This window comes from Pelobates fuscus, chromosome 13, assembly GCF_036172605.1.
Source record: "Pelobates fuscus isolate aPelFus1 chromosome 13, aPelFus1.pri, whole genome shotgun sequence".
Classification (NCBI taxonomy): domain Eukaryota; kingdom Metazoa; phylum Chordata; class Amphibia; order Anura; family Pelobatidae; genus Pelobates; species Pelobates fuscus.
The window spans coordinates 20,724,748-20,748,788 of NC_086329.1; the positions used below are offsets into that span (position 1 = coordinate 20,724,748).

The 24,041-nt window shown below is 42.2% G+C and overlaps 2 protein-coding genes across 2 annotated transcripts; both read left to right on the forward strand.

Moving 5' to 3' along the window:
• ESRRB (estrogen related receptor beta) lies at positions 1–10,458 on the forward strand. Its single transcript, XM_063439650.1, has 8 exons — positions 1–131; positions 1,274–1,336; positions 4,239–4,591; positions 5,402–5,518; positions 5,605–5,709; positions 6,148–6,309; positions 8,135–8,404; positions 10,181–10,458. Exons 2-8 carry the CDS (start codon positions 1,287–1,289, stop codon positions 10,423–10,425), a joined length of 1,302 nt encoding a protein of 433 aa, XP_063295720.1. The 5' UTR covers positions 1–131; positions 1,274–1,286; the 3' UTR covers positions 10,426–10,458.
• A 4,017-nt stretch (positions 10,459–14,475) lies between these two features.
• VASH1 (vasohibin 1) lies at positions 14,476–23,942 on the forward strand. Its single transcript, XM_063439655.1, has 7 exons — positions 14,476–14,957; positions 18,557–18,645; positions 21,112–21,168; positions 21,265–21,339; positions 22,078–22,459; positions 22,760–22,866; positions 23,220–23,942. Exons 1-7 carry the CDS (start codon positions 14,769–14,771, stop codon positions 23,287–23,289), a joined length of 969 nt encoding a protein of 322 aa, XP_063295725.1. The 5' UTR covers positions 14,476–14,768; the 3' UTR covers positions 23,290–23,942.
• The last annotated feature ends 99 nt before the right edge of the window (positions 23,943–24,041 follow it).

Here is a 24,041-nt window from a genome sequence, read left to right on the forward strand (position 1 = left end):
AGTCGTAGAGACTTTTAACAACATTCCAGAATTTGTCCGGTGTTCATTTTGCCCATTTGGACGTCACAACTGACAAAAGAGAAATATTTATCAAAGGAGAAAGTGAGATTTGTGATATCGAAGGACGAGAGGTAAAATAAATAATCATCTTAATACCCTGCTTTCATTGAACATCATAAACTGACAGGTATTATAGCATACTCTATGGCCCCCCCAATCCTTATATTCCCGCTCATTCACACACCTTAAAATCCTTATTATCTTAATTCAGTGGACGGCAAGGTGACCTACAAAACGTTCCCTAGGGGGCAGTGTCGAGCAATGAGTGTGAGCTGCTTCATTCAACACACACTAATGCCACCTTTTACCCTCTATTGCTTCCCCAGTACCTTAAAGTAGGGTTAACAAATCATTTGTTGCAGAGTTTCTGCTCAAACGTCGTTCCAGGAAAATTATCCCCCCTCCTTCCTCTCCTGTCTGTGTAAATCCATCATCACTCCCTCCCTCTCCTACAGTGGGAGCCAATAGCTTTATACTCTCCATGTATCAGGCAAGCGACCCCATCACTCCAGTCAAGGCGCATTATATTATATGGGAAGTCCTGGGTCGGAGCATATTATTTTATTATTCCTACCTCTCTCGCTAACTACCTCCCATGCTCCTATCACCACTACAGAATCTCAGTGCTCATATCTTATCCTTCCTCTCTTGACAACATCACCTACCCTTCTCACCAACACATTCTTCTGCCTATGTCATTGTCTTTCACCTTCCCAGTACCATCATTACAGGTACACTATTGTGTCCTGACTGTATCGCCAATATCTACACCTGTCCCTCTAACAAACTTCTCTTGCACATCTAACTTTTTCCGTATCATCGAATCCTTATCCTTTGCCCGTCTCGCACACATCTACACCTTTCATTAACTTTTCCTACCTTTTCCCTAAAATCTTATCATATTTCCTCTGGTCCCTTTCACTGTGCTGCCTATATAACATCTTTTTCATCCTGCCCCTCTCATCCTTGTGTGCTGCCTCTCTTGGTACCACCTCCCATGCCCCCCTTGTTTCTGCTTCTTTGTATATTTTAGCCTATATGAGGTATCTGCACCTGCTCCTTTCACAGTTTCCTGGGCTTGTTTTCCTGCTGCTGTGCCGGTTAGATTTTCCAAAACACTTGATCTGTAATGAGATTTTCCATGTAATTTTTACTTTTCTAACCCTGATTCACTTTCCCTGGTTTTGTGACTTTTCCCTTGCCCTGTCTCCAGGAATGCAACAAATATGGATTTCGCTGAAAACTGTGTCACGGACTCTCTGAGTTATCACAAACAGTAAGTGTCCCGTGACATTCATGGTATCGTACACTGTGGTGGGTCATTTAAAGAATCCATTTGTTGGGATCCTAGGTATTTGGGATTTTATGATGTAGCGTATTCAGGTGTATTCGTCAGACAAAAATAAGACATACAAATCAGGAGAAAAATATACATTAATATCTATAAGCAATGTCCCTTGTACCAAGGTTCTCAAATATGCAAATATAGAAGATGGTGAGAGGCATGTATACCGATGTCTGTATTAGAAGAAGGTGTATGTATTTGGAGAAGGTGAGCAGTGTGTATATGTATTCTGAGAAGGTGAGAGGTGTGTATATTGATGTATATGTATTCGGAGTAGGTGAGAAATGTGTATATTGATGTATATGTATTCAGAGAAGGTGAGATGAGTGTATACTGATATCTGTATATTAGGAGAAGGTGAGAGGTGTGTATATTGATGTATATGTATTAGGAGAGATGAGAGGTGTATATATTGATGTATATGTATTAGAAGAGATGAGAGGTGCGTATATTGATGTATATGTATTAGAAGGTGAGAGGTGTGTATATTGATGTATATGTATTAGGAGAAGGTAAGAGGTGTGAATATTGATGTATATGTATTAGAAGGTGAGAGGTGTATATATTGATGTATATGTATTAGGAGAGATGAGAGGTGTGTATACTGATGTATATGTATTAGGAGAGATGAGAGGTGTGTATATTGATGTATATGTATTAGGAGAAGGTAAGAGGTGTGAATATTGATGTATATGTATTAGGAGAAGGTAAGAGGTGTGAATATTGATGTATATGTATTAGAAGGTAAGAGGTGTGAATATTAATGTATCTGTATTAGGAGAAGGTAAGAGGTGTGAATATTGATGTATATGTATTAGGAGAAAGTTAGATGAGTGTATACTGATAACTATATATTAGGAGAAGGTGAGAGGTGTATATACTGATATCTGTATATTAGGAGAAGGAGAGAGGTGTGTATACTGATATCTGTATATTAGAAGGAGAGAGGTGTATATACTGATATCTGTATATTAGAAGAAGGTGAGAGATGTTTATACGGATATCGGTAAATAAGGAGAAGATGAGAGTTGTATATCATGTATGTCTATTCGAAGGTCAAAGGTATGTCTACGAATGTCTACGAGATGAGCTGGTAAACAGTGCATGTCCTGATCTCTGTATTACGATAAGAAAGTCAGAGGAACTCATCCTGATGTCTTGTACTAGGAGGAGCTGAGAGATAGATGTCCATATTCAGATTATTAGAGAGGGAGTGTGTGTCCTGGTGTCTGTTTATTAGGAAGAAACACACATCCTGTATTAAAGAGAAGGACATAGTCTGATATCTGTATTAGGAGGAGGAAGAGGAACAGATCATGTTTGTGCACAAGAAGATGAGAGGTACATACATGTCCTCATTCTGTGTATTAGGAAGAATCGAGAGGTATGTGTACTAATATCTGTGTATTAGGACAGGGTGTATAAACCTTTATATTGTGGCACCTCACATCCATGAGACTTTTTAAAATGCACATTTATACATTGATGGAGAGGAGGTCCGAAAATCATTCTGGAAATCCGTCTGCACTCTCAGGTCTAGATTTTTACAGAAAGCGTTTTCCTTCTGGACCCATGTCCTTAGTTTTTCAGTGCACATGTTGGATCGGCCCTTGCATGGAGGTCTCTAGCAGAACACTTGCTACAGGATTTACAAAAATCACTTCACCAAATACAGAATCCTTGTCTTTCCAAGCCACGATTAATCTCAAATCTCCCCTACCCCCCTTTTTCTTACCTTTCTGGGTTTTAATTTTTCTCTATTTCCAATTCAGAAATATGTGCAACTCAAAAGCACTTCTCCCCCTGCAACCTTAAAGTATAAATATATACATAATGGCCCCTCTTACCCCTTCTTACGTTCTGTGGCAGGTGGTCAGCATTTGCTAGACTGCCGCCAAGTTAAAACATAAAAATAGAGCCTATTGGAGTCAATATGACTCCCATCTAAACATAGGGAGTTTTACGACCTAAATTATGCCATCATCCATCATACCGCAGGTTGGAGCATGTCTACTAAACAGCGATCAGTTGGTATCGGCTAGTACTAAAACTAGCTAGAAAAAGCCAATGGGAGAAGACTTGTCAACAAAATCCAATAATAAAGCCAGGGGGTACATACTATTGTCCCCCCCTCCCCTTAAAATTAACTGGGACACACACTAAACTGCCTCCCCCAGCCCTCATCCATAGGCAGTGGATGGGGACCGCTAACATAGTAATAGAATGTGGTGGCTATTTAATTATCCTGGGGGAGTGTATATGCCCTTGTTTACCTACCCACATATGGGCGCCAGACATGGGGGTATTAAAAAAAAGAAGACATGAACAAGCTTTTGTCCACCCTCCCAATGAAAGTCCCATTTCCTCATGGATGGCTTAGGCCTTAGGGTCACTTAGTCCCCAGCCAGCCCCTAATTACCCCCTTCCCCCACGTAGTAATAGTGAGGGGGCAATAAATCTAACATCTCTATAAAAAAAAAATATATATAACCTTCAGAAGTTGTAACTCCGCTATGAAAAACAATCCAACAGACCATTTCCTCTGCCATAGGTGAAATCTTCTTTCTGCAAGTCTAAATGGGTGACTTTTTGTCCTTTAGAGAGTCCAATAAATGCACAGAGGTGCAGGATGCAGGGAGAGAGTTAACTTTAAAGCAATGTATCATGTTTTAACACACATGTTTAAACACTTATTCTATAAAAGTATTTTTTGTAAAATAGTTTTTTTTTTTTGTTTTTTTTTTTAATGAGGACCTTTTCTGTATTCTTTTTCTAATATCATTGCTATGAACTGTGCAGAGTGTTCCCTCCATTGGTTACATTTTCCCCACAGGTTCCTGTTCAGAGTCACCTCAGACGACCGCTCACTGTCCTCTGGTTGTTTCATCAAACAAGAGCCTTCTTCCCTGCTGGGATCTCCTACTAATTACAGTCCCAGTGGATCGTCTGATACAAGTGGTTCATTTAGCTTGGGTGGCACTCTGTGTGGACTGGACTCTTTTTTGTGCAGCAGCCACAAACATTTTGACCTATTCGAGCACTCTCAGTCCCCTGCCATGTGCGAGTATACCCTGGGTGCAGCACCCAGGAAGTTGTGTTTGGTCTGCGGAGATGTGGCGTCTGGGTACCATTACGGTGTGGCATCCTGTGAAGCGTGCAAAGCTTTCTTCAAACGTACCATCCAAGGTAGAGTCTGGCATGAGTGTCTAGCAATCCTAATTTTCAGAAATATAATATCCTATAGCACTAAGTTGATCAGTAATTTTTCTATTAATATTTCTTGATCAATCCATGGCTGCAGTGGAAACACAATATGGTTTCTTCACAAACTTGTAGAGATTTGACAAGGGAATTGCACAATTGTAGAGAAAAATGAGCCTTGTTAGGACATATTTCCAGTACCAAAATAGTGACCTAAAATTATGAATTCCGTTGTCAGTGCTCTACAGTTTCTGGCTGATTGATATAAACCCATCAGAGTCTAGCTCAGACTCAGAGTCAGAGATTATTTTACACGATGCTCACGGTGCAGACTGCGTTGGCTTTAAAACTTTGGAGACAAAATATGAGCAAAATTTTGATAATGCTGCCATCTTCTGTAAATAGCAAATGTCAAGATTGTAGGGATGAGGTATCATGTCTTCCTCGAAGATTTCAAGAGAGTTGGTTTTATTGTAATGTTAATTTCCTGAATTGTAAAGAGGAAAGAGCCCTAACCTAAGAGTCCATTGACGTATAAAAAGAGAGGAAATTTGCTGTCTAACTCGTGTCCTACATTAAAGATTTACTGATACAAGTGTAAAGGTTTTCACGTCTATGAAATTTCCGTGTGTCTTGCCTGTGGGTTTCAGAAGGTCTTTAAGCCATTTCCTCCCTATTCTAAAACATTTTTGCATTTATACCCTTTGTTGAATCATCCCACATGCAACAACACACACAAATGTAAAGCTGTCATGACACCTAAAGCAACACATGTTAATACACCCCAATTTTTAGGTAACATTGAGTACAGCTGCCCTGCCTCAAGACAGTGTGAAATAACGAAGCGGAGGAGAAAGTCTTGCCAGTTTTGTCGCTTTAACAAATGTCTGAATGTTGGGATGTTGAAGGAAGGTGAGATGTCAGCCTGCGGGCCATGGACTGGGACTCTGCTGACAGTGGCTTTTCCCTGACACATGGTAACACGGTCTATCCCACAGGGGTGCGTTTGGACAGAGTTCGAGGTGGGAGACAAAAATACAAGAGACGTCAGGAATCTGAAAATAATGTTTTCAATGGAATACAGATTCCCCCAGGAAAACCCAGTAAGTACATATACAATCTTCAAGGAACACACACTCAGCTTATTGAAGTTGTTATGGGGGCAAGAGTGTTCAGGCCCCCTCTTATCTTCAGGAGTTAAACCTTTTTTCCAATGGTTTAACCCCAAATTTGGTCCCCCACACCCAACACTGCTACGCCCTGACTTTCTTTTGTCCACCACAGTATCAGAAAGGTTTTTTCTGGGGGCAGCTGACTGCTTATCATTGGCCACCAATTGAAAGAAACATTTCTTTACTAAAATTAGTAAAATGTGAAAGTTCACCGTCTTTTACCTAGCAATATGTATCCTCTTATGCTACGTTTTAATTGTCAAAAGTCGTATTGGCTTTAAAAGGTACATTCAAGGATAGATATGACCCTCTGTTTATATAACGTTATGGAGATAACATCACTTGATTTCAACCCTTACATGTTTTTAGTTAAAAGGATTGTGTCATACCTGTTGGTGGCAGAGCCGGAGAAAATCTATGCCAGGCCGGACCCAGCCGTGCCCGACAGTGATATTGCGGCTCTTACTATCCTTTGTGACCTTGCAGACCGTGAGCTTGTGGTCACTATTGGCTGGGCTAAACACATTCCAGGTAAGAAACCTTCAACATATCCACAATTGCCCACTGACTAACCCATTATAACCCTGTATTGAGCCTTGAGATTTTCTAATCGATGTTTAATGAATTCTTTGAAATGTGTTTGTTATTCTAAACCATTAAAATGCACAGGTCCTTGAAAAAGGCAGATGTGGGGTATCTTCCATACACTTTCCAGGCAGTAAAATATATTTGAGTTATCCAAAATGCACATATATTCTCATGTTCTAATTATAAACTGCCAAACATGGGTGACATGGTAGGAGGACCATTGAGCATGACCCCCAATGGGCCTGCTAAACAATGAGAAGGAAGTTGTGTAGCTATGCAAGTCCTCTCATTCATGAAAAGAAAAAAAAAAAAATAACTAACAGCTTCTCACAATAGTGGGATCTGTCAGGTAATAAACAGGAAATTTTAGGCTATTGGAGCGGACATGGGAAAATAGCCGTGATGTAGTATTTTTTCCACTTAGGCTATTTTTGGCAATTCCGGGTTTAATGTATAACCCTGATGAAGTAAACGAGCAGGAATGTGGCTTCTATGTCCTATATCCTTGTATGACTGTGTTTGTTGAACAGGAACTCTTAAATAAGGCTTGACAGCGTGCCTATGTGTGCAACCATTTACAATCTGTACTATATAGTTAGTAATTTTTTATACTTTTATACACATACAAATGTTTGAGAATTGGGAGGAGAAGCATCTTTGTGGGTGAACGTATTTTGTTTGTTTTGGAAACAGAGTTCTGCTAGGCGCTTTGGTTTATTTTAGTGCAAAGAGTATATCTTGTGTGCATATGGCACATATCTTATAAAACAGACATATGGCAGGAATGAATGTGTGGAGTTCAGAGACTACAGACAGAGTACATAGTATAAACCATGTGTATAGAGAGGCAGAGTACATTATAAACTATGTTCATATGGCAAGGCAAGGGGATATTATAAACTATGCGCATATGGTGGAGATATAGTAACAAACTGAAAAGCAAGCACACCGCAGGGTAAGATGTACCAGGAAAGGTTAAAGGATCTTAACATGTATAGTTTGGAAGAATAATGAGACAGGGGGGATATGATAGAAACATTTAAATACATAAAGGGAATCAGCGCAGTAAGGAGGAGACTATATTTAAAATAGAAAAAGAGGACATTTAATAATAATATCAGAAATTATTACTTTACTGAGAGGGTAGTGGATGCATGGAATAGCCTTCCAGCTGAAATGGTAGAGGTTAACACAGTGAGGGAGTTTAAGCATGTGTGGGATAGGCATAAGGTTATCCTAGCTATAAAATAAGGCCAGGGATTAATGAAAGTACCGTAATTACTTGAATCTAATGTGCAGCTCAATTTTTTAAACCTGGAAGTTGAAAAATGTTTTTGCTGGCAAATGTAATGCGCATTTATATAAGAAGATACTACTGTACAACATTGTGCTACGAAAAATGTTTATTGCCATATACCATAGTTACACTGATGGTATTTCAATTTCAGTGTTACATGTTCAGCGTATTCTTTCTTAAGCGCTCTGTCAGGAATTAAATTTGCCTGTGTTGGTTTACCTGTATGAATTCACCTGTGTGAATTTGCCGGAATGCAATTCAAATTTCGAATTTCGCCCCGAACGTCATGTGCCATCAAATTTAATGCACATTTAAATTTTGTGAACTTTATTTTCAAAAAAAGGTGCTCATTAGATTCGAGTAAATACGGTATTTTAGAAATTGGGCAGACCAGATGGGCCGAACGGTTCTTATCTGCAGTCACATTCTATGCTTCTATGTAATTGTGCCTTCCCGCTGTGTCTGGTGTAGGTTTCTCCTCATTGTCCCTTGGGGATCAGATGAGTTTGCTGCAGTCAGCTTGGATGGAGATCTTGCTGCTGGGCGTTGTATTCCGCTCTCTGCCCTATCAGAACCAACTGGTGTATGCCGAGGATTATGTCGTGGATGAAACCAGGTCACGCGTGAGTGGCTTACGGGATCTTTACCTGTGCACGCTCCAGCTGGTACAAAAATACCGCAAACTACGCGTGGACAAAGAGGAGTATGTGACACTGAAAGCCATAGTGCTCACTAACTCAGGTATAGATGTTCAAAGTGGCCTTTATTCATATCATGGTGAATGGTAGCGAATTGAAAACAGAATTGCAAATTATAGGACAAAATAGCAAAGTTGATTAAAAATACCCAATTCGACTATAGTTACAGCTTGACTATTTTAGCATGGGTTTTGCAATTCAGCTTTCACTTCACTACAATTAACTGTTTAGAAAATAAACCATAAGGCTTGTTTTTCTGTAGAATATAGAGGGGTAGGACAAACAGACCCTACCCCTCTAGAACGGATTCATTTTCTGCTCCTACCAAACTACCCACATTCCATGTAACCCTCTCCTTTTGAGAAACACATATGCACTGTATATAACTCCCTCTCTTACCGTGTACACACAGCTCCTACACCAGCACGCACTACTCGCTAACCTCTTCAACTGAGCCACACATTACTCATACCCACCACACACTACTAGTGCTCCACTTCTACTGAGCACACACTGCTCCTAGGGATTGACCGATTTTCGCCTGATATTCTGAATTTTCAGCAGTGTCGGCCTATAAAGATCTCAATATTGCAGACCACGGCCGCCATCAGGGCATGACAGCCAAGATGGCGGTCCTGGGGGGCCCACAGCACACTCTTACTTACCTTCCCAGCAGCTCCCTTCAGCTCCCCTGTCTAACTCGCGAGAGTTAAACAGGGGAGTTGCTGGGAAGGGAAGTAAGAGTGTTGCTGGGCCCCCTCTACACAGTCCATGCCACCAGACCACCAGGGAATGCCATCTTCCCCCCCTCCCTGGCCAGGTAAGAAGCAGGGAGGGGGGAATAAAACGAAATGTAAAAATTCAATAGTTTTTTTTTTTTAAATTAAAAAAATAAAAATGCTGTTATTAGCACACAAGATCTCACTCACCAGCCCTGACCCTGTTATTAGCACACAAACTAACTTACCAGCCCTGACCCTGTTATTAGCACACAAGCTCTCACTCACCAGCCCTGACCCTGTTATTAGCACACAAGCTCTCACTCACCAGCCCTTACCCTGTCATTAGCACACAAGCTCTCACTCCCCAGCCCTGACCCTGTCATTAGCACACAAGCTCTCACTTACCAGCCCTGACCCTGTTATTTGCACACAAGCTCTCCCTCACCAGCCGTGACCCTGTTATTAGCACACAAGCTCCCACTCACCAGCCCTGACCCTGTTATTAGCATACAAGCTCCCACTCACCAGCCCTGACCCTATTATTTGCACACAAGCTTCCACTCACCAGCCCTTACCCTGTCATTAGCACACAAGCTCTCACTCCCCAGCCCTGACCCTGTCATTAGCACACAAGCTCTCACTTACCAGCCCTGACCCTGTTATTTGCACACAAGCTCTCCCTCACCAGCCGTGACCCTGTTATTTGCACACAAGCTCCCACTCACCAGCCCTGACCCTGTTATTAGCATACAAGCTCCCACTCACCAGCCCTGACCCTATTATTTGCACACAAGCTTCCACTCACCTGCCCTGACCCTGTTATTTGCACACAGGCTCTCCCTCACCAGCCCTGACCCTGTCTTTAGCACACAAGCTCTCGCTCACCAGCCCTGACCCTATTATTTGCACAAAAGCTCTCCCTCACCAGCCCTGACCCTGTTATTAGCACACAAGCTATCACTCACCAGCCATGGCCCTGTTATTAGCACACAAGCTCCCACTCACCAGCCCTGACCCTGTTATTAGCACACAAGCTCCCACTCACCAGCCCTGACCCTGTTAGTAGCACACAAGCTCTGACACAGCTCTCGTTTCAGACTCTGCCCACATTGAAGATGTACAGCGAGTACAGAATCTGCAGGACTGTCTCCAGGAAGCTTTGCAAGATTATGAGAACATTCAACATGCAAACGAATCTCACAGAGCTGGGCAGCTCCTGCTCACCCTTCCCCTTCTGCGTCAAACTTCCATGCGAGCTGTGCAGCACTTCCATGCAGTGCGGGCTCAGGGCAGAGTGCCAATGCACAAACTTTTCCTGGAAATGTTAGATGCTAAAGTATGACCTGACAGGGGCACCCACTGATCACGTTGAAGTGCTAAGTTCAGCAGCTGATGACATTCTGTGCCGCTCACCTGCAGCTTGGCCCATGGAGCCAAGGATTGATCTTTGAATGGATCTGCAGTAATGCACACAGAGAGCAAATGGCTGACCTATGTCTTGAATTCTGCACATATATCCAAAAATAATCCATGTTTAGATCTGCAGAAACACTCACAGAGTCCACAACTTCACACACTTCAGGATCTATGCTGCAAAATGCACACTGTGCAAGACTGACCCATTACTGGATGTGAAACACTGCACACAACGTCCATCACTGTCTGACATTTGGAACTAAAGTTCTGCACTGAATCAACGTCACTGAGTGCTCAGAATGATACAACTGGTCTTAACTGTGGGCAGATTACTATACTATACGACGTCTCACAAGCAAAGAACGTTGCATGCAACAACTTCAAATATAGAGAAAAGTCTGGAACTGTAAAAAAAATATTTTAAAAAAAATTGGTAATTAATGTCCAGCAACATTTTGTTTTGTTTCATTATGTATGTGGTTGAGACATCTGGTGACTGTGGACAACCTTGTCGTACGTCACCGTGTGCCGGAGCACTTTTAGAATTTCTATATTGCACTTTAGAGATGTTTCACAATTTGAAAATGAACCTGGTAGCACATGAGGTTATTCACTTTACAAGAAATGATGGAGTTGCAAGAATTGCAAATGTAATGCCAACATAGCCAAATTCAATAATAATAAAATAATGATAACCAACTCGGCTATATTTTTCTAACCTGACGGCGTAGACATAACACCTACAATCTCCATCTAATTTATTCACATTTTCACAACCCAAGAAACCGCAAACTAAGCACAAATCACTTTTCCTCCAATTATCACTTACAACAGTATATACTTTATGAATATAAGCATTATGAACTACCCTTAAGCTGGAAGATGGACAGTATTGGGTTACAACTTGATTTGAAATCACTGATATTTGCTTTCCTACAAAAAACAAACAAACAGTCTCAAAAAACAAGCAATTGAGATTCACCTGGATGTCTTTCCTTTTTGAGAGGGTTGCAAATGCAAAATTATCAATCCCGTTTCTTCTAACCATGGGTATATGAATAAATGTCTGAACATGACACAACCATACTTGGATGTATTTCCTCATTAAAGGGACACTAGTCACCCAGACCACTTCAGCTCAATGAAGTGGTCTGGGTGCCAGGTCCCCCATGTTTTAACCCTTCATATGTAAACATAGCAGTTTCAGATAAACTGCTATGTTTACATTGCAGGGTTAATCTAGTCTCTAGTTGCTGTCTTCCTGACAGCCGCTAGAGGCGCTTCTGCGATGCTGGATGCGAAAATCGCCTTCAGCGTGCAGAACGTCCATAGGAAAGCATTGAGAAATGCTTTCCTATGGACTGTTTAAATGTGCGTGTGACACTTGCCGCGTACGCGCATTCTGCTCCACTCGGAAGCTGACGTCGGCGGGGGAGGAGAGGTCACCAGCGCCGAGGGAGCCCGGCGCTGGATTAAGGTAAGTAACTGAAGGGGTTTTAACCCCTTTAGCGCCAAGGGAGGGGGGTCCTGAGGAGTATATAGTGTCAGGAAAACGAGTTTGTTTTCCTGACACTATAGTGATCTTCTAACTAAGATCTTTAACCACAAATCAACAAATTCAGTTGGAAAAAAAAAAAAAAAACGAAAACCCTAGGTATTTTTTTTTTTTTCAAAAGTGAAAAATATTGAATTTGTGATTGAACAACACAATCTCCCCCACCCCTCTTCTGGCATTCAGTACATATCACCCCTGAACACTTTAACTTCTGTACTATTTCATGGGTCTTTATATTCTAAAGAGATTAATTGATGGTCTGTATCTATATATAAATGTCTTTATCTATATATAAATGTTATTCTGCAGCATACTAGTGTACCAGACCGTACCAACCCGAACCGTACCACTCAGTGGAAACGGGGCATAATAGGACCACAATTTCTGGGTTTCTATACCCAATAGAGGCCACTAGGGGTCAGTCAAAGACTTTCATGCCTGGGTATTTATTAGGTATATTGTTTTGCTTTGTTTAGGTTTTTTTGTGACTTGTGTCTACAGATTTTAATAACTATATATATTTTGAGTTTCTTAGGTTCTGGTGTTGGTAGGTAGTGTTTTCTGAGCAGCAGCCCTTGGACCATTGGCAATCGCCATTTCTTTTCTTCATCCATCTTATAATGCCTGTTGGGTATCAAATACTACTTTATAATCTAGCATCGATAATCAATCAATAAGGGTTTAGGACTTTCTGCTACTAATGTACCACAATTAATCACAAAGAAATCACAATTCTAATCTCATCAACCCTTTTTTTTCTCCCAGTTATGCCACCAAAATGTTATTAAAACCAAGCCTCGACTGATTTCATTATTAATATTAGGATAAAAAGGTCAATATTGAAACGTTTACAGCAACATTTAGTCTCTTTATCGGTTTTGATTATATTACAGGTGTAAGCTCAACTTGTCCAAAACAGAACTTCTAGTCTTTCCTCCCTCCCCATTTCGGTCTCCCTCCACGTTAATGGTGCTACCATCAGCTCCACCATGCAGGCTCGCTGCCTAGGTTTTCTCTTTGACGCCGATCTCTCTTTCACTCCTCATGTCCAGTCGATCTGCAAATTCTGCCACTTCCATCTCAAAAACATTGCACGCATACGCCCCTACTTAACGCTATATGTGGCTAAGGTGCTGGTCCATGCCACTGTCCTCTCTCGCCCTGACTACTGCAAACCGCTTCTCAGCGATGATACGTGCTCCCAACTTGCCCCATTGCAGTCTATAATGAATGCGGCGGCGAGGCTCATCTTCCTGTCCGCCTGCACCTCCCACGCCTCACCGCTCTGTCAGTCCCTGCATTGGCTTCCCGTAACATATAGAGCTCAATATAAAATTTGGGTTCTTGCTTTCAAATCTCTACATAATGCTGCTCCCACCTATCTATCCTCCCTAATACACACGTCCCGTCTAGGCCCCTACACTCTGTCGAAGACCTGCGTCTATCCTCTCCGTACTCCCACCTCTGATGCTCGCCTTCAAGATTTCTCGATGGCTGCACAGTTCATGTGGAACTCACTTCCCTCCTCCGTTAGATGCTCACCCAGTCTCCACTCCTTTAAAAAAAATAATCATTAAAAACTCACTTTTTTCACAAAAGCATATCAATTATGTTAATGGCTCAAAAAAAACCCCCATAAACCTTACTAAGTCTTCATTGAATACTATTCTGCCAATCTACTTCCTTAATTCCTCCCTTACCTTTTGTGTCACTTTACCCCACTCCCTCTAGCATGTAAGCTTATTGAACAGGGCCCTCAACCCCTCTGTTTCTGTGCGTCAAACCTGTCTGGTTACAATTATATGTTTGTTAGTCCACCCATTGTAAAGCGCTACGGAATTTGTTGGCACTGTATAAAATATAATAATAAAGTTACAGACAGCAAACAGTTGCAAAATAGTGATTTCTTCAAAAGAATATAAATAAATTTAACGAGATGGAATTTTATAACAAAGATTCTATTACGATAGTAAAACATTTTAATGACAGTGGTCCGTTAATGTACCATACCACTAAGCAACAAAGAGTGTTGAGCAATATCAAACCTACAAATCATGACCCTGCCCATTTCTAAAGTGTCACTTACGGCGGACAATGTGTCTCATTTTCAATCAAAATAAAGCCTGAACATCTACTTTTGTGAACAGGCATGAAAACAAAGCCATTATCATTAAAGTCGACAATAAAATATTAATTTTAATAATATGAGTCAGGATATTTAAGCACAATTGAGACAATGTTACGCAAGGCAATAAAGCTTTGTTGTAAAAGCAATCTACGCCCATAAAATGCTAAGCAGTCAGGGATCCCTCTACAGATACAGAGTTCAGTGAGAGACACACAATGAGCAGACATGCTCTCTGCATGCTTCCTCATTAGTGTTGTCTCATGTGAGCAGACTTGTCACGTGACATGGTGATGTCAGAGGGGCAGCCAGAGCTAGTCTCTGCCCACTCATTGTGTCCTGGGAGAGGGGCTGGGCTTTTAGGCCTGCACATAACGGGGATTATTATAGGGAGCTGATTTCTATGGAAGCACTCTCTCGCTGCTGGATGAGGAGCATGGCAGACATTGAGGGATATTATGCGGTCATGGGATGCCATTAATTTGTACATGGGGGCCTGTGAGCTGAATGTGAAAGTGGGTAACAGGGTTAGTGCCAGGGGGGCATGTGTTGGTATTTTGCAAATCGGTGACAGGCGGGGTGAGCTGGGATGTCTGAGGGTGAAGGGCTTCAGAACGGAGGTCCTGATGAGGATGAAGGGGTCCCATTTTTTGTGAACAGAGGAGGTCTTCCTGTGGACGAACCCACGTGGGAGCGAATGTGGACATACGTGGCCCGGATTCACCCTGATGGAGAAAACCTGGCACAGTCGATTCGTGGAGCTCCAGAGCTTCCCCGGGTAAGTTGGCAAAAGCCGGCATGCATTAAACCAAGGGTACTTGGGAGGGCATTATGATAAATATAAAATAAAAAACTTAGGGTTGTTCACTAAAGTGTGAATTGTCATGAATTTCAAATTGTAGGTCATAACAACTACACTGAAAACAAAGCTCACTTGGAGGTGGGTTCCAGTTTGGATACTGAGAAATACAATTTTAATGGGGAAAAATAAATAAAAAGTGCTAATTTGGACAATTTCGCCAACTCCGCTATAGCGCACAGGTTGGCTATTTTAGATTAGCCATTGCAATTCAGTTTTCAACGCACTACAATTTGAAGTTTAGTGAATAAACCCCCTTCACACCTCTACATGCATCCGTTTATCACGGTGAGATCACCGTGCCATGTACAATAACTAGTCCTGGATTGTACGCATGTTTGAGCAGGGCTCCTCAATTTGACATTTGCTGTTTATACAAGGACGGTAAATTTATAGCCCGCTGCAGAATATGTTGGCACTATAGAGGATAATAATTGAAGCATAGTTGTCCAAATATGGCCTTCGAAAGATGTTTGGTTTACTGGTACAATATCTGGAGGGCTGTAGCTGTTCATCTCAGTTTGCAGTGAATTCATCACACTAATGCTGTATTGTATTGGCAATGTGAAATCCCTCTCCTGCACGCTGTAACTACCTTAATAGACTTTATTACTGAGCGCCTGCATCGCTGTGTAGAAGGGAGTGGTGGCCAGATGTGAGAGCAAGCGTTTCTCCCAGCGCGCTCTCTGGCAGATGTCACGTTTGGCCAGTACAATCACACTCTCTGCATGTCATTGCTTTACAGAACCCGTGGGCGTAACCTTTGTGCTGTATCACATCCAACTCACAGAAATTCCCCTTCTGTATACTGCCATCACTAAGGAGCATCCTGCCAAGCTCTCACTTACCCCACACATCACACTGCTGCTCACATGCAGGCCTCACACTATCCAGATTATGCCCCTCAGGTTTATCTACTACGGAATCCCACAGTTTCATAAGGATTCCATCCGCATGCTCCCACTACCTGGCAGAACTGTCTTATTATTATTATTTATATAGCGCCAACAAATTCCATAGCGCAGTACAATGGGTAGACTAACAGACATGTATTTATCACCAGACGAGTTGGACACAGGAACAGAGGGGTTGAGGGCCCTGCTCTCAATTTATGATATTTTTCATAAACGCAGCCCACCCTGCTTCCATTCACACTCACACAGCATGTGTGCTCCCCAGCACAGTTTCCTGTATGATCTCACTGCTCAGAAACTCTTCTTCCTTTATGCTCACTGTGTTGTGCACCTCTCATTCCTATATGTTCCAACAACCTTACTGGTACTGGTATGCACGCTACCACAACTAGCCAATTCCTCCCGCACGCTACCACAACCAACATTTCCTCCCATATGCTATCACAGCCAACCATTTCCCCCCGTATGATCCCACAGCCAGCCAACACTTTCTCCTGCACGCTACCACAGCCAGCCATTTCCCACTGCCCGCTACTGTAGCCAGCCGTTCCCTCCTGCACCCTCCCGCAGCCAGCCAGCACTTTCTCCTGCACGCTACCGGAGCCAGACGTTTCCCCCATCCGTTACCACAGCCAGCCAACACTTTCTCCTGCACACTACTACAACCAGCCATTTCCTCCCGTACGCTACCACGGCCAACCATTTCCCCCGCATGATCCCACAGCCAGCAAACACTTTCTCCTGCACGCTACCGCAGTCAGTCAACACTTTCTCCTGCACGCTACCGCAGCCAGCCAACACTTTCTCCTGCACGCTACTACAGCCAGCCAACACTTTCTCCTGCACGCTACCGCAGTCAGTCAACACTTTCTCCTGCACGCTACTACAGCCAGCCAACACTTTCTCCTGCACGCTACTACAGCCAGCCAACACTTTCTCCTGCACGCTACTACAGCCAGCCAACACTTTCTCCTGCACGCTACTACAGCCAGCCAACACTTTCTCCTGCACGCTACTACAGCCAGCCAACACTTTCTCCTGCACGCTACTACAGCCAGCCAACACATTCTCCTGCACGCGACTACAGCCAGCCAACACATTCTCCTGCACGCGACTACAGCCAGCCAACACTTTCTCCTGCACGCTACTACAGCCAGCCAACACTTTCTCCTGCACGCTACTACAGCCAGCCAACACTTTCTCCTGCATGCTACTACAGCCAGCCAACACTTTCTCCTGCACGCTACTACAGCCAGCCAACACTTTCTCCTGCACGCTACTACAGCCAGCCAACACATTCTCCTGCACGCGACTACAGCCAGCCAACACATTCTCCTGCACGCTACCGCAGTCAGTCAACACTTTCTCCTGCACGCTACTACAGCCAGCCAACACATTCTCCTGCACGCGACTACAGCCAGCCAACACATTCTCCTGCACACTACCGCAGTCAGTCACTTTCTCCTGCACGCTACTACAGCCAGCCAACACTTTCTCCTGCACGCTACTACAGCCAGCCAACACTTTCTCCTACACGCTACTACAGCCAGCCAACACTTTCTCCTACACGCTACCACAGCCATCCAGCTTTTCTACACACCGCACATCTTACAGTTTCCACATGCACGCTACCACAGCCAGCCAAGGCTTCCTCCCGCGTGCGGCGTGCTACCACAACTAGCCTAGGCTTCCTCCGGTCTGCTCCCACAACCAGTCATCGCTTCATCCCACACACTCCCACAACCAGCCGTTTCCTTTTGTCTGCTCCCACAGTGAGCCAACGTTTCCTCCTACACGCTCCCACAGCCAGCCGTTTACTTCTGCATGTTCCCACAGGCAGTCAATGCTTCATCCTGCACGCTCCCACAGGCAGCCAATGCTTCCTCTTGGACCCCACATCCAGCCGTTTCCTCCTGTCTGCTCCCACAGCCAGCCAACGTTTCTTCCTGTGAGCTCCCAGAGCCAGCCAACACTTCCTCCTGTCTGCTCTCACAGCCAGCTGTTTCCTCCTGCCTGCTCCCACAGCCAACCTACGTTTCCTCCTGTCTGGTCTAACAACCAGCCATTTCCTCCTGTCTGCTCCCACGACCAGCCAACGTTTCCTCCTGCACGCTCCCACAACCAGCCGTTTACTTCTGCACGTTCCCACAGGCAGTCAATGCTTCATCCTGCACGCTCCCACAGGCAGCCAATGCTTCCTCTTGGACACCACATCCAGCCGTTTCCTCCTGTCTGCTCCCACAGCCAGCCAACGTTTCTTCCTGTGAGCTCCCAGAGCCAGCCAACACTTCCTCCTGTCTGCTCTCACAGCCAACCAACATTTCCTCCTGTCTGCTCTCACAGCCAGCCAATACTTCCTCCTGTCTGCTCTCACAGCCAGCCAACGTTTCCTCCTGTCTGCTCCCACAACCAGCCAACGTAGAACTCTCTCCTGCTTGCTCCATATGATGTGCTTCACACAGGACTTCTATCTGTAAGCCCACAGTGGCATGTAGCAGCAGATGCCTTGGTTCTGTGATGAAATCATATTATATATAGATGCATAGCTGCCATTTAAAGGAATAACACTATTCAGAGCTCCTATTCTCATGTTTCTGCTCCTAGGTGCCCATACCCTGCGTTCCAGTGCTTCCTGCAGGTGCCTCCGTTCCAGAGCGCGTGGAGGCTATCCAGAGATACATTCGAGAGTTACAGTATCCTTAATCTGTGTGCAATATGGGTTTTAGTGAGGGATAAATGGAGCAATATAACGTGAAGAACACCAAACATTATAAAAGGTGGAAGTAAAGGGTTTAAAATTAGATACAGGATTAAAACTACTTCCATTGGAGGGTTATACATGTGATAAAAGGCTAGTAATAAAAAAGGTGCTATACATAGGATGATATGGAGTAATAAAAGGTGCCATACATAGGATGATATGGAGTCATAGATGCTATACAGAGGATGAGATGGAGTAATAGATACTATACATAGGACGATATGGAGTAATAGATACTATACATAGGATGATATGGAGTAAGAGATACTATACATAGGATGATATGGAGTAATAAAAGGTGCCATACATAGGATGATATGGAGTCATAGATGCTATACAGAGGACGATATGGAGTAATAGATACTATACATAGGACGATATGGAGTAATAGATACTATACATAGGACGATATGGAGTAATAGATACTATACATAGGATGATATGGAGTAATATATACTATACATAGGATGATGTGGAGTAATAGTAGGTGCTATACAGAGGACGATATGGAGTAATAGATACTATACATAGGATGATATGGAGTAATAGATACTATACATAGGATGATATGGAGTAATAGATACTATACATAGGATGATATGGAGTAATAGATACTATACATAGGACGATATGGAGTAATAGATACTATACATAGGACGATATGGAGTAATAGATACTATACATAGGATGATATGGAGTAATAGATACTATACATAGGATGATATGGAGTAATAGATACTATACATAGGATGATATGGAGTAATAGATACTATACATAGGATGATATGGAGTAATAGATACTATACATAGGACGATATGGAGTAAGAGATACTATACATAGGACGATATGGAGTAAGAGATACTATACATAGGATGATATGGAGTAATAGATACTATACATAGGATGATATGGAGTAAGAGATACTATACATAGGACGATATGGAGTAATAGATACTATACAGAGGATGATATGGAGTAATAGATACTATACATAGGATGATATGGAGTAAGAGATACTATACATAGGATGATATGGAGTAAGAGATACTATACATAGGATGATATGGAGTAATAGATACTATACATAGGACGATATGGAGTAATAGATACTATACATAGGATGATATGGAGTAATAGATACTATACATAGGATGATATGGAGTAATAGATACTATACATAGGATGATATGGAGTAAGAGATACTATACATAGGATGATATGGAGTAATAGATACTATACATAGGATGATATGGAGTAATAGATACTATACATAGGACGATATGGAGTAATAGATACTATACATAGGATGATATGGAGTAATAGATACTATACATAGGATGATATGGAGTAATAGATACTATACATAGGATGATATGGAGTAATAGATACTATACATAGGACGATATGGAGTAATAGATACTATACATAGGACGATATGGAGTAATAGATACTATACATAGGACGATATGGAGTAATAGATACTATACATAGGACGATATGGAGTAAGAGATACTATACATAGGACGATATGGAGTAAGAGATACTATACATAGGACGATATGGAGTAATAGATACTATACATAGGACGATATGGAGTAATAGATACTATACATAGGACGATATGGAGTAAGAGATACTATACATAGGACGATATGGAGTAAGAGATACTATACATAGGATGATATGGAGTAATAGATACTATACATAGGACGATATGGAGTAAGAGATACTATACATAGGACGATATGGAGTAATAGATACTATACATAGGATGATATGGAGTAATAGATACTATACATAGGACGATATGGAGTAATAGATACTATACATAGGATGATATGGAGTAATAGATACTATACATAGGACGATATGGAGTAATAGATACTATACATAGGATGATATGGAGTAATAGATACTATACATAGGATGATATGGAGTAATAGATACTATACATAGGACGATATGGAGTAATAGATACTATACATAGGACGATATGGAGTAAGAGATACTATACATAGGACGATATGGAGTAAGAGATACTATACATAGGACGATATGGAGTAATAGATACTATACATAGGACGATATGGAGTAAGAGATACTATACATAGGACGATATGGAGTAAGAGATACTATACATAGGACGATATGGAGTAAGAGATACTATACATAGGACGATATGGAGTAATAGGTACTATACATAGGAAGATATGGAGTAATAGCAGTGCTATACAGAGGATTATATGGAGTAATAGGTGGTATACATAGGACGATATGGAGTTATAGCAGTGTTATACAGAGGATTATATGGAGTAATAGGAGGTGCTATAATGAAGATTATATTAAAGTTATGAAATACATTATTCTTTGTGCATTTTCTTTAACGTCTGGCTGCAGATACAATCACACAGGCACTCAGTTCTTTGAAATTAAAAAGACCCGACCCCTGACAGGGTGAGTTTGGCTTTATATAACAGTGCCATGGAACAGGTGGGGGTAAATTTCCTTTAAATTGTGGAAATATTGATCTTTCCTTCTCTCTTTTTACAGACTAATGGACCTGGCCAAAGAGATGACCAAAGAGGCCCTGCCAATCAAATGCTTGGAGGCAGTCATTCTGGCTATGTATCCTTCCCTAAAGGGCAAAAGGGGGGTGGGGGAGGGGAATCCTCTTTTACCAATTTAAAAGTATTTTCCTAAAGACAAATCAAGCTGCAATTGTGGAGAATGGCCTAGGGAATTTGATGTCAATATAGCTATTATTTTCTGCTTGCCTATTGGCCCTGAAATTTGGGTCAGTCTCCCAACAATCACGGATTTACTGAATATACCCCATTCATTTATTTTCAGAATAGAAATGCTGGAGAGCGATTGTAGCCTAGTACAAGGATTGTCCATGCTCGTTTTGGGATGCCACGTATGCGTGCTACATCCCCATAAAACAGCCTTAGGGATTAGGAACTGACTCACTGTCAGGTTCGTAGCCACCTGTTTCTAAATCAGAGAAGAGATGGATGAAATAATTGGGAATGCAACAAAAAGTAATTAATATTGCGCTATTTCAAAATTGTCAAGTCTTACACTTCTAGCCAGTCCTTAAAATTGACTCACCACAGCAAGCCTGGAAAGTCCAATGCACACTCATCAGGGGTGAATTTCTGCTCGCCATGGCAAAATGTTCACTTGCCAATTGCTAGTGGAGAGTGGAACTTTTAAGCCTGATCTAAAGGATATGTAAAATGAGTGGTAAATCAAGTAGGACGACGAGGTTAGTTTTTAACTTATCAAGGGCATGGTGTGTAATGTAGAGATAGTAGGTGAAACGCATCAGGGTCATTTGGTTTCCTGAGCATCTATTCACAGATACCTAACAAACAACATCTCTGGTCTAGAGCGCTTTCCGATTAGCTTCAAGACCCAGTTTTCAGGAGGATGTTTCAGGCACATTGTACTGGGTCTCCACTGGAGTGGCCATTTTGGAGCGATGGGGATGAGCCGGCGTGAGGGTCTGATGTACAAGCCTTTGCGGCACCGTACACTTAATGATCTACTAACAGATTTTCAGGAAGCATACAGCCGCTGCTGGCATTCTCTCCGCAAAGTGAAGATAGGTCGCTACGTGTCCCATGACCCACACAGCGTGGAACAGATTGATTGGAAACATTCCGTGCTTGATGTGCAGGAGCTGGGGGTGGAGGGACTGCGCAGAGAGCTGGAACGTCATAGCAGGGAGATGCGACTCAGGGTATGTAAGGGCATTTCTTCACAATGGCTATGCATAAAGATAGTGGCTTTAAATGTAAAGAGTAAAAGAAATATAGGCTGCATGATCGGGAATGTGCAGATGGAGGGGATTTAGAAGAAAAGAAAAAAAAAAAGACTTGGGCGCAGAAGGTGCATGGAAAGACTAGGTAAGAAACAGGATGAATTTGCAAATGTGATAGATCATGAAATTCTGAATGTGTGAACAAAAGGAGGAATACTGTTGATTTGGTTTAAGTTCTTAACCTATCATAGTAACATTGTGTAATTATATTTCAATTAGATAACAAAGGGACCCCCATCGCCGCCTAAAGAACGAAAGAGGGATATCACCTCCTCTCCACAAAGAGGACAATCCAGCCCCCACCGCAGGGAACGTTCTGAAAGACGGTAATGCACAAATATTATCCACAACTTACCAACATATACTTAAGTAGAAAAAGAAACACTAGACTCAGATGTGGTGAAAAGGCAAGATCTTTATTCCACCAACAAGCAAATAAAGGCAACACATGGCTTAAATTGTATTAGCATAAAAAGATTGTCTTTTTGTGGTCTTTAATGGAATCAATCATTTCTTTTTTTTTTATCATGACTGAGATCTGTACTAATTTTCTGTTTCAACACTATTGTGAATTACTGCAAGGTGCAATTTTGGAACGTGCCTGTGATAAAGAACTCATAGCTCTATGTTACCACTAACTAGTTCTCTTTTAATATGTGTATGCTCCTTTTTTTTCTAGCTCATCGGGGGAGAAGCCTTCAGACTCCAATTCTCTCTCTGACCTCAATAGTTACCAGATCCGGGTATGACAGACCTCTGTTAGTCTGGACCCAAGAAAGCAACCCCCTCGCCACTCATTCTGGATTATCTTGTGGATGAAGACTACCAAGAGTAAATTAAAGTCCCCCTTCACTTTGGTATGGAGTAGACATAAAGCCCTATTATTCACCTATAACTATACCCAAGGAACACAGGCTCTGTTGACTGATTTAATTTCTGGCTGGCTCTTCAAGGATGTCCACATTGTACTAGCAGATACTTACCTTGAAACATTCCCTATATGTCTCTGCATAAAGGTCTGACGGTGACCAAGTATCCCAGGATGGAAACGAGGAAATTCAGGAATTTGAGACCAGCTTGTAATATCCTAAATGTTACCCCTTGGGTTGAGGCCAGTTGTGTGTAGTGAATAGGCATACCAGACAATTACTGCTATGGGGGTGGAGGGGGCCATGGGTCAATAATAACCTATTGCCCGCTATTTGCACACACTGTAGATTGCCTTATCACCAAGCCACATGTGCCAGCCAATCAGAAACCACTAATCACAGTCCCCTTCCAATATGTGATGTCACTGCGCTCTTCGAAAGGGAGTCCTAGCTCTCTGCCGTTTTATCCTTATTTATCCTACTTTTACACTGAAATCCTAATAAAAACAGAATTATTCTGTACAGTGTCGGTATGTAATCCATTGATTTCTCTTGGAGTTCCTATGCAACTGATTCCAAATCCCTGAATCTTAACGCTCCCCCAGATACAGCGTAAGAACCAGTACAGTACA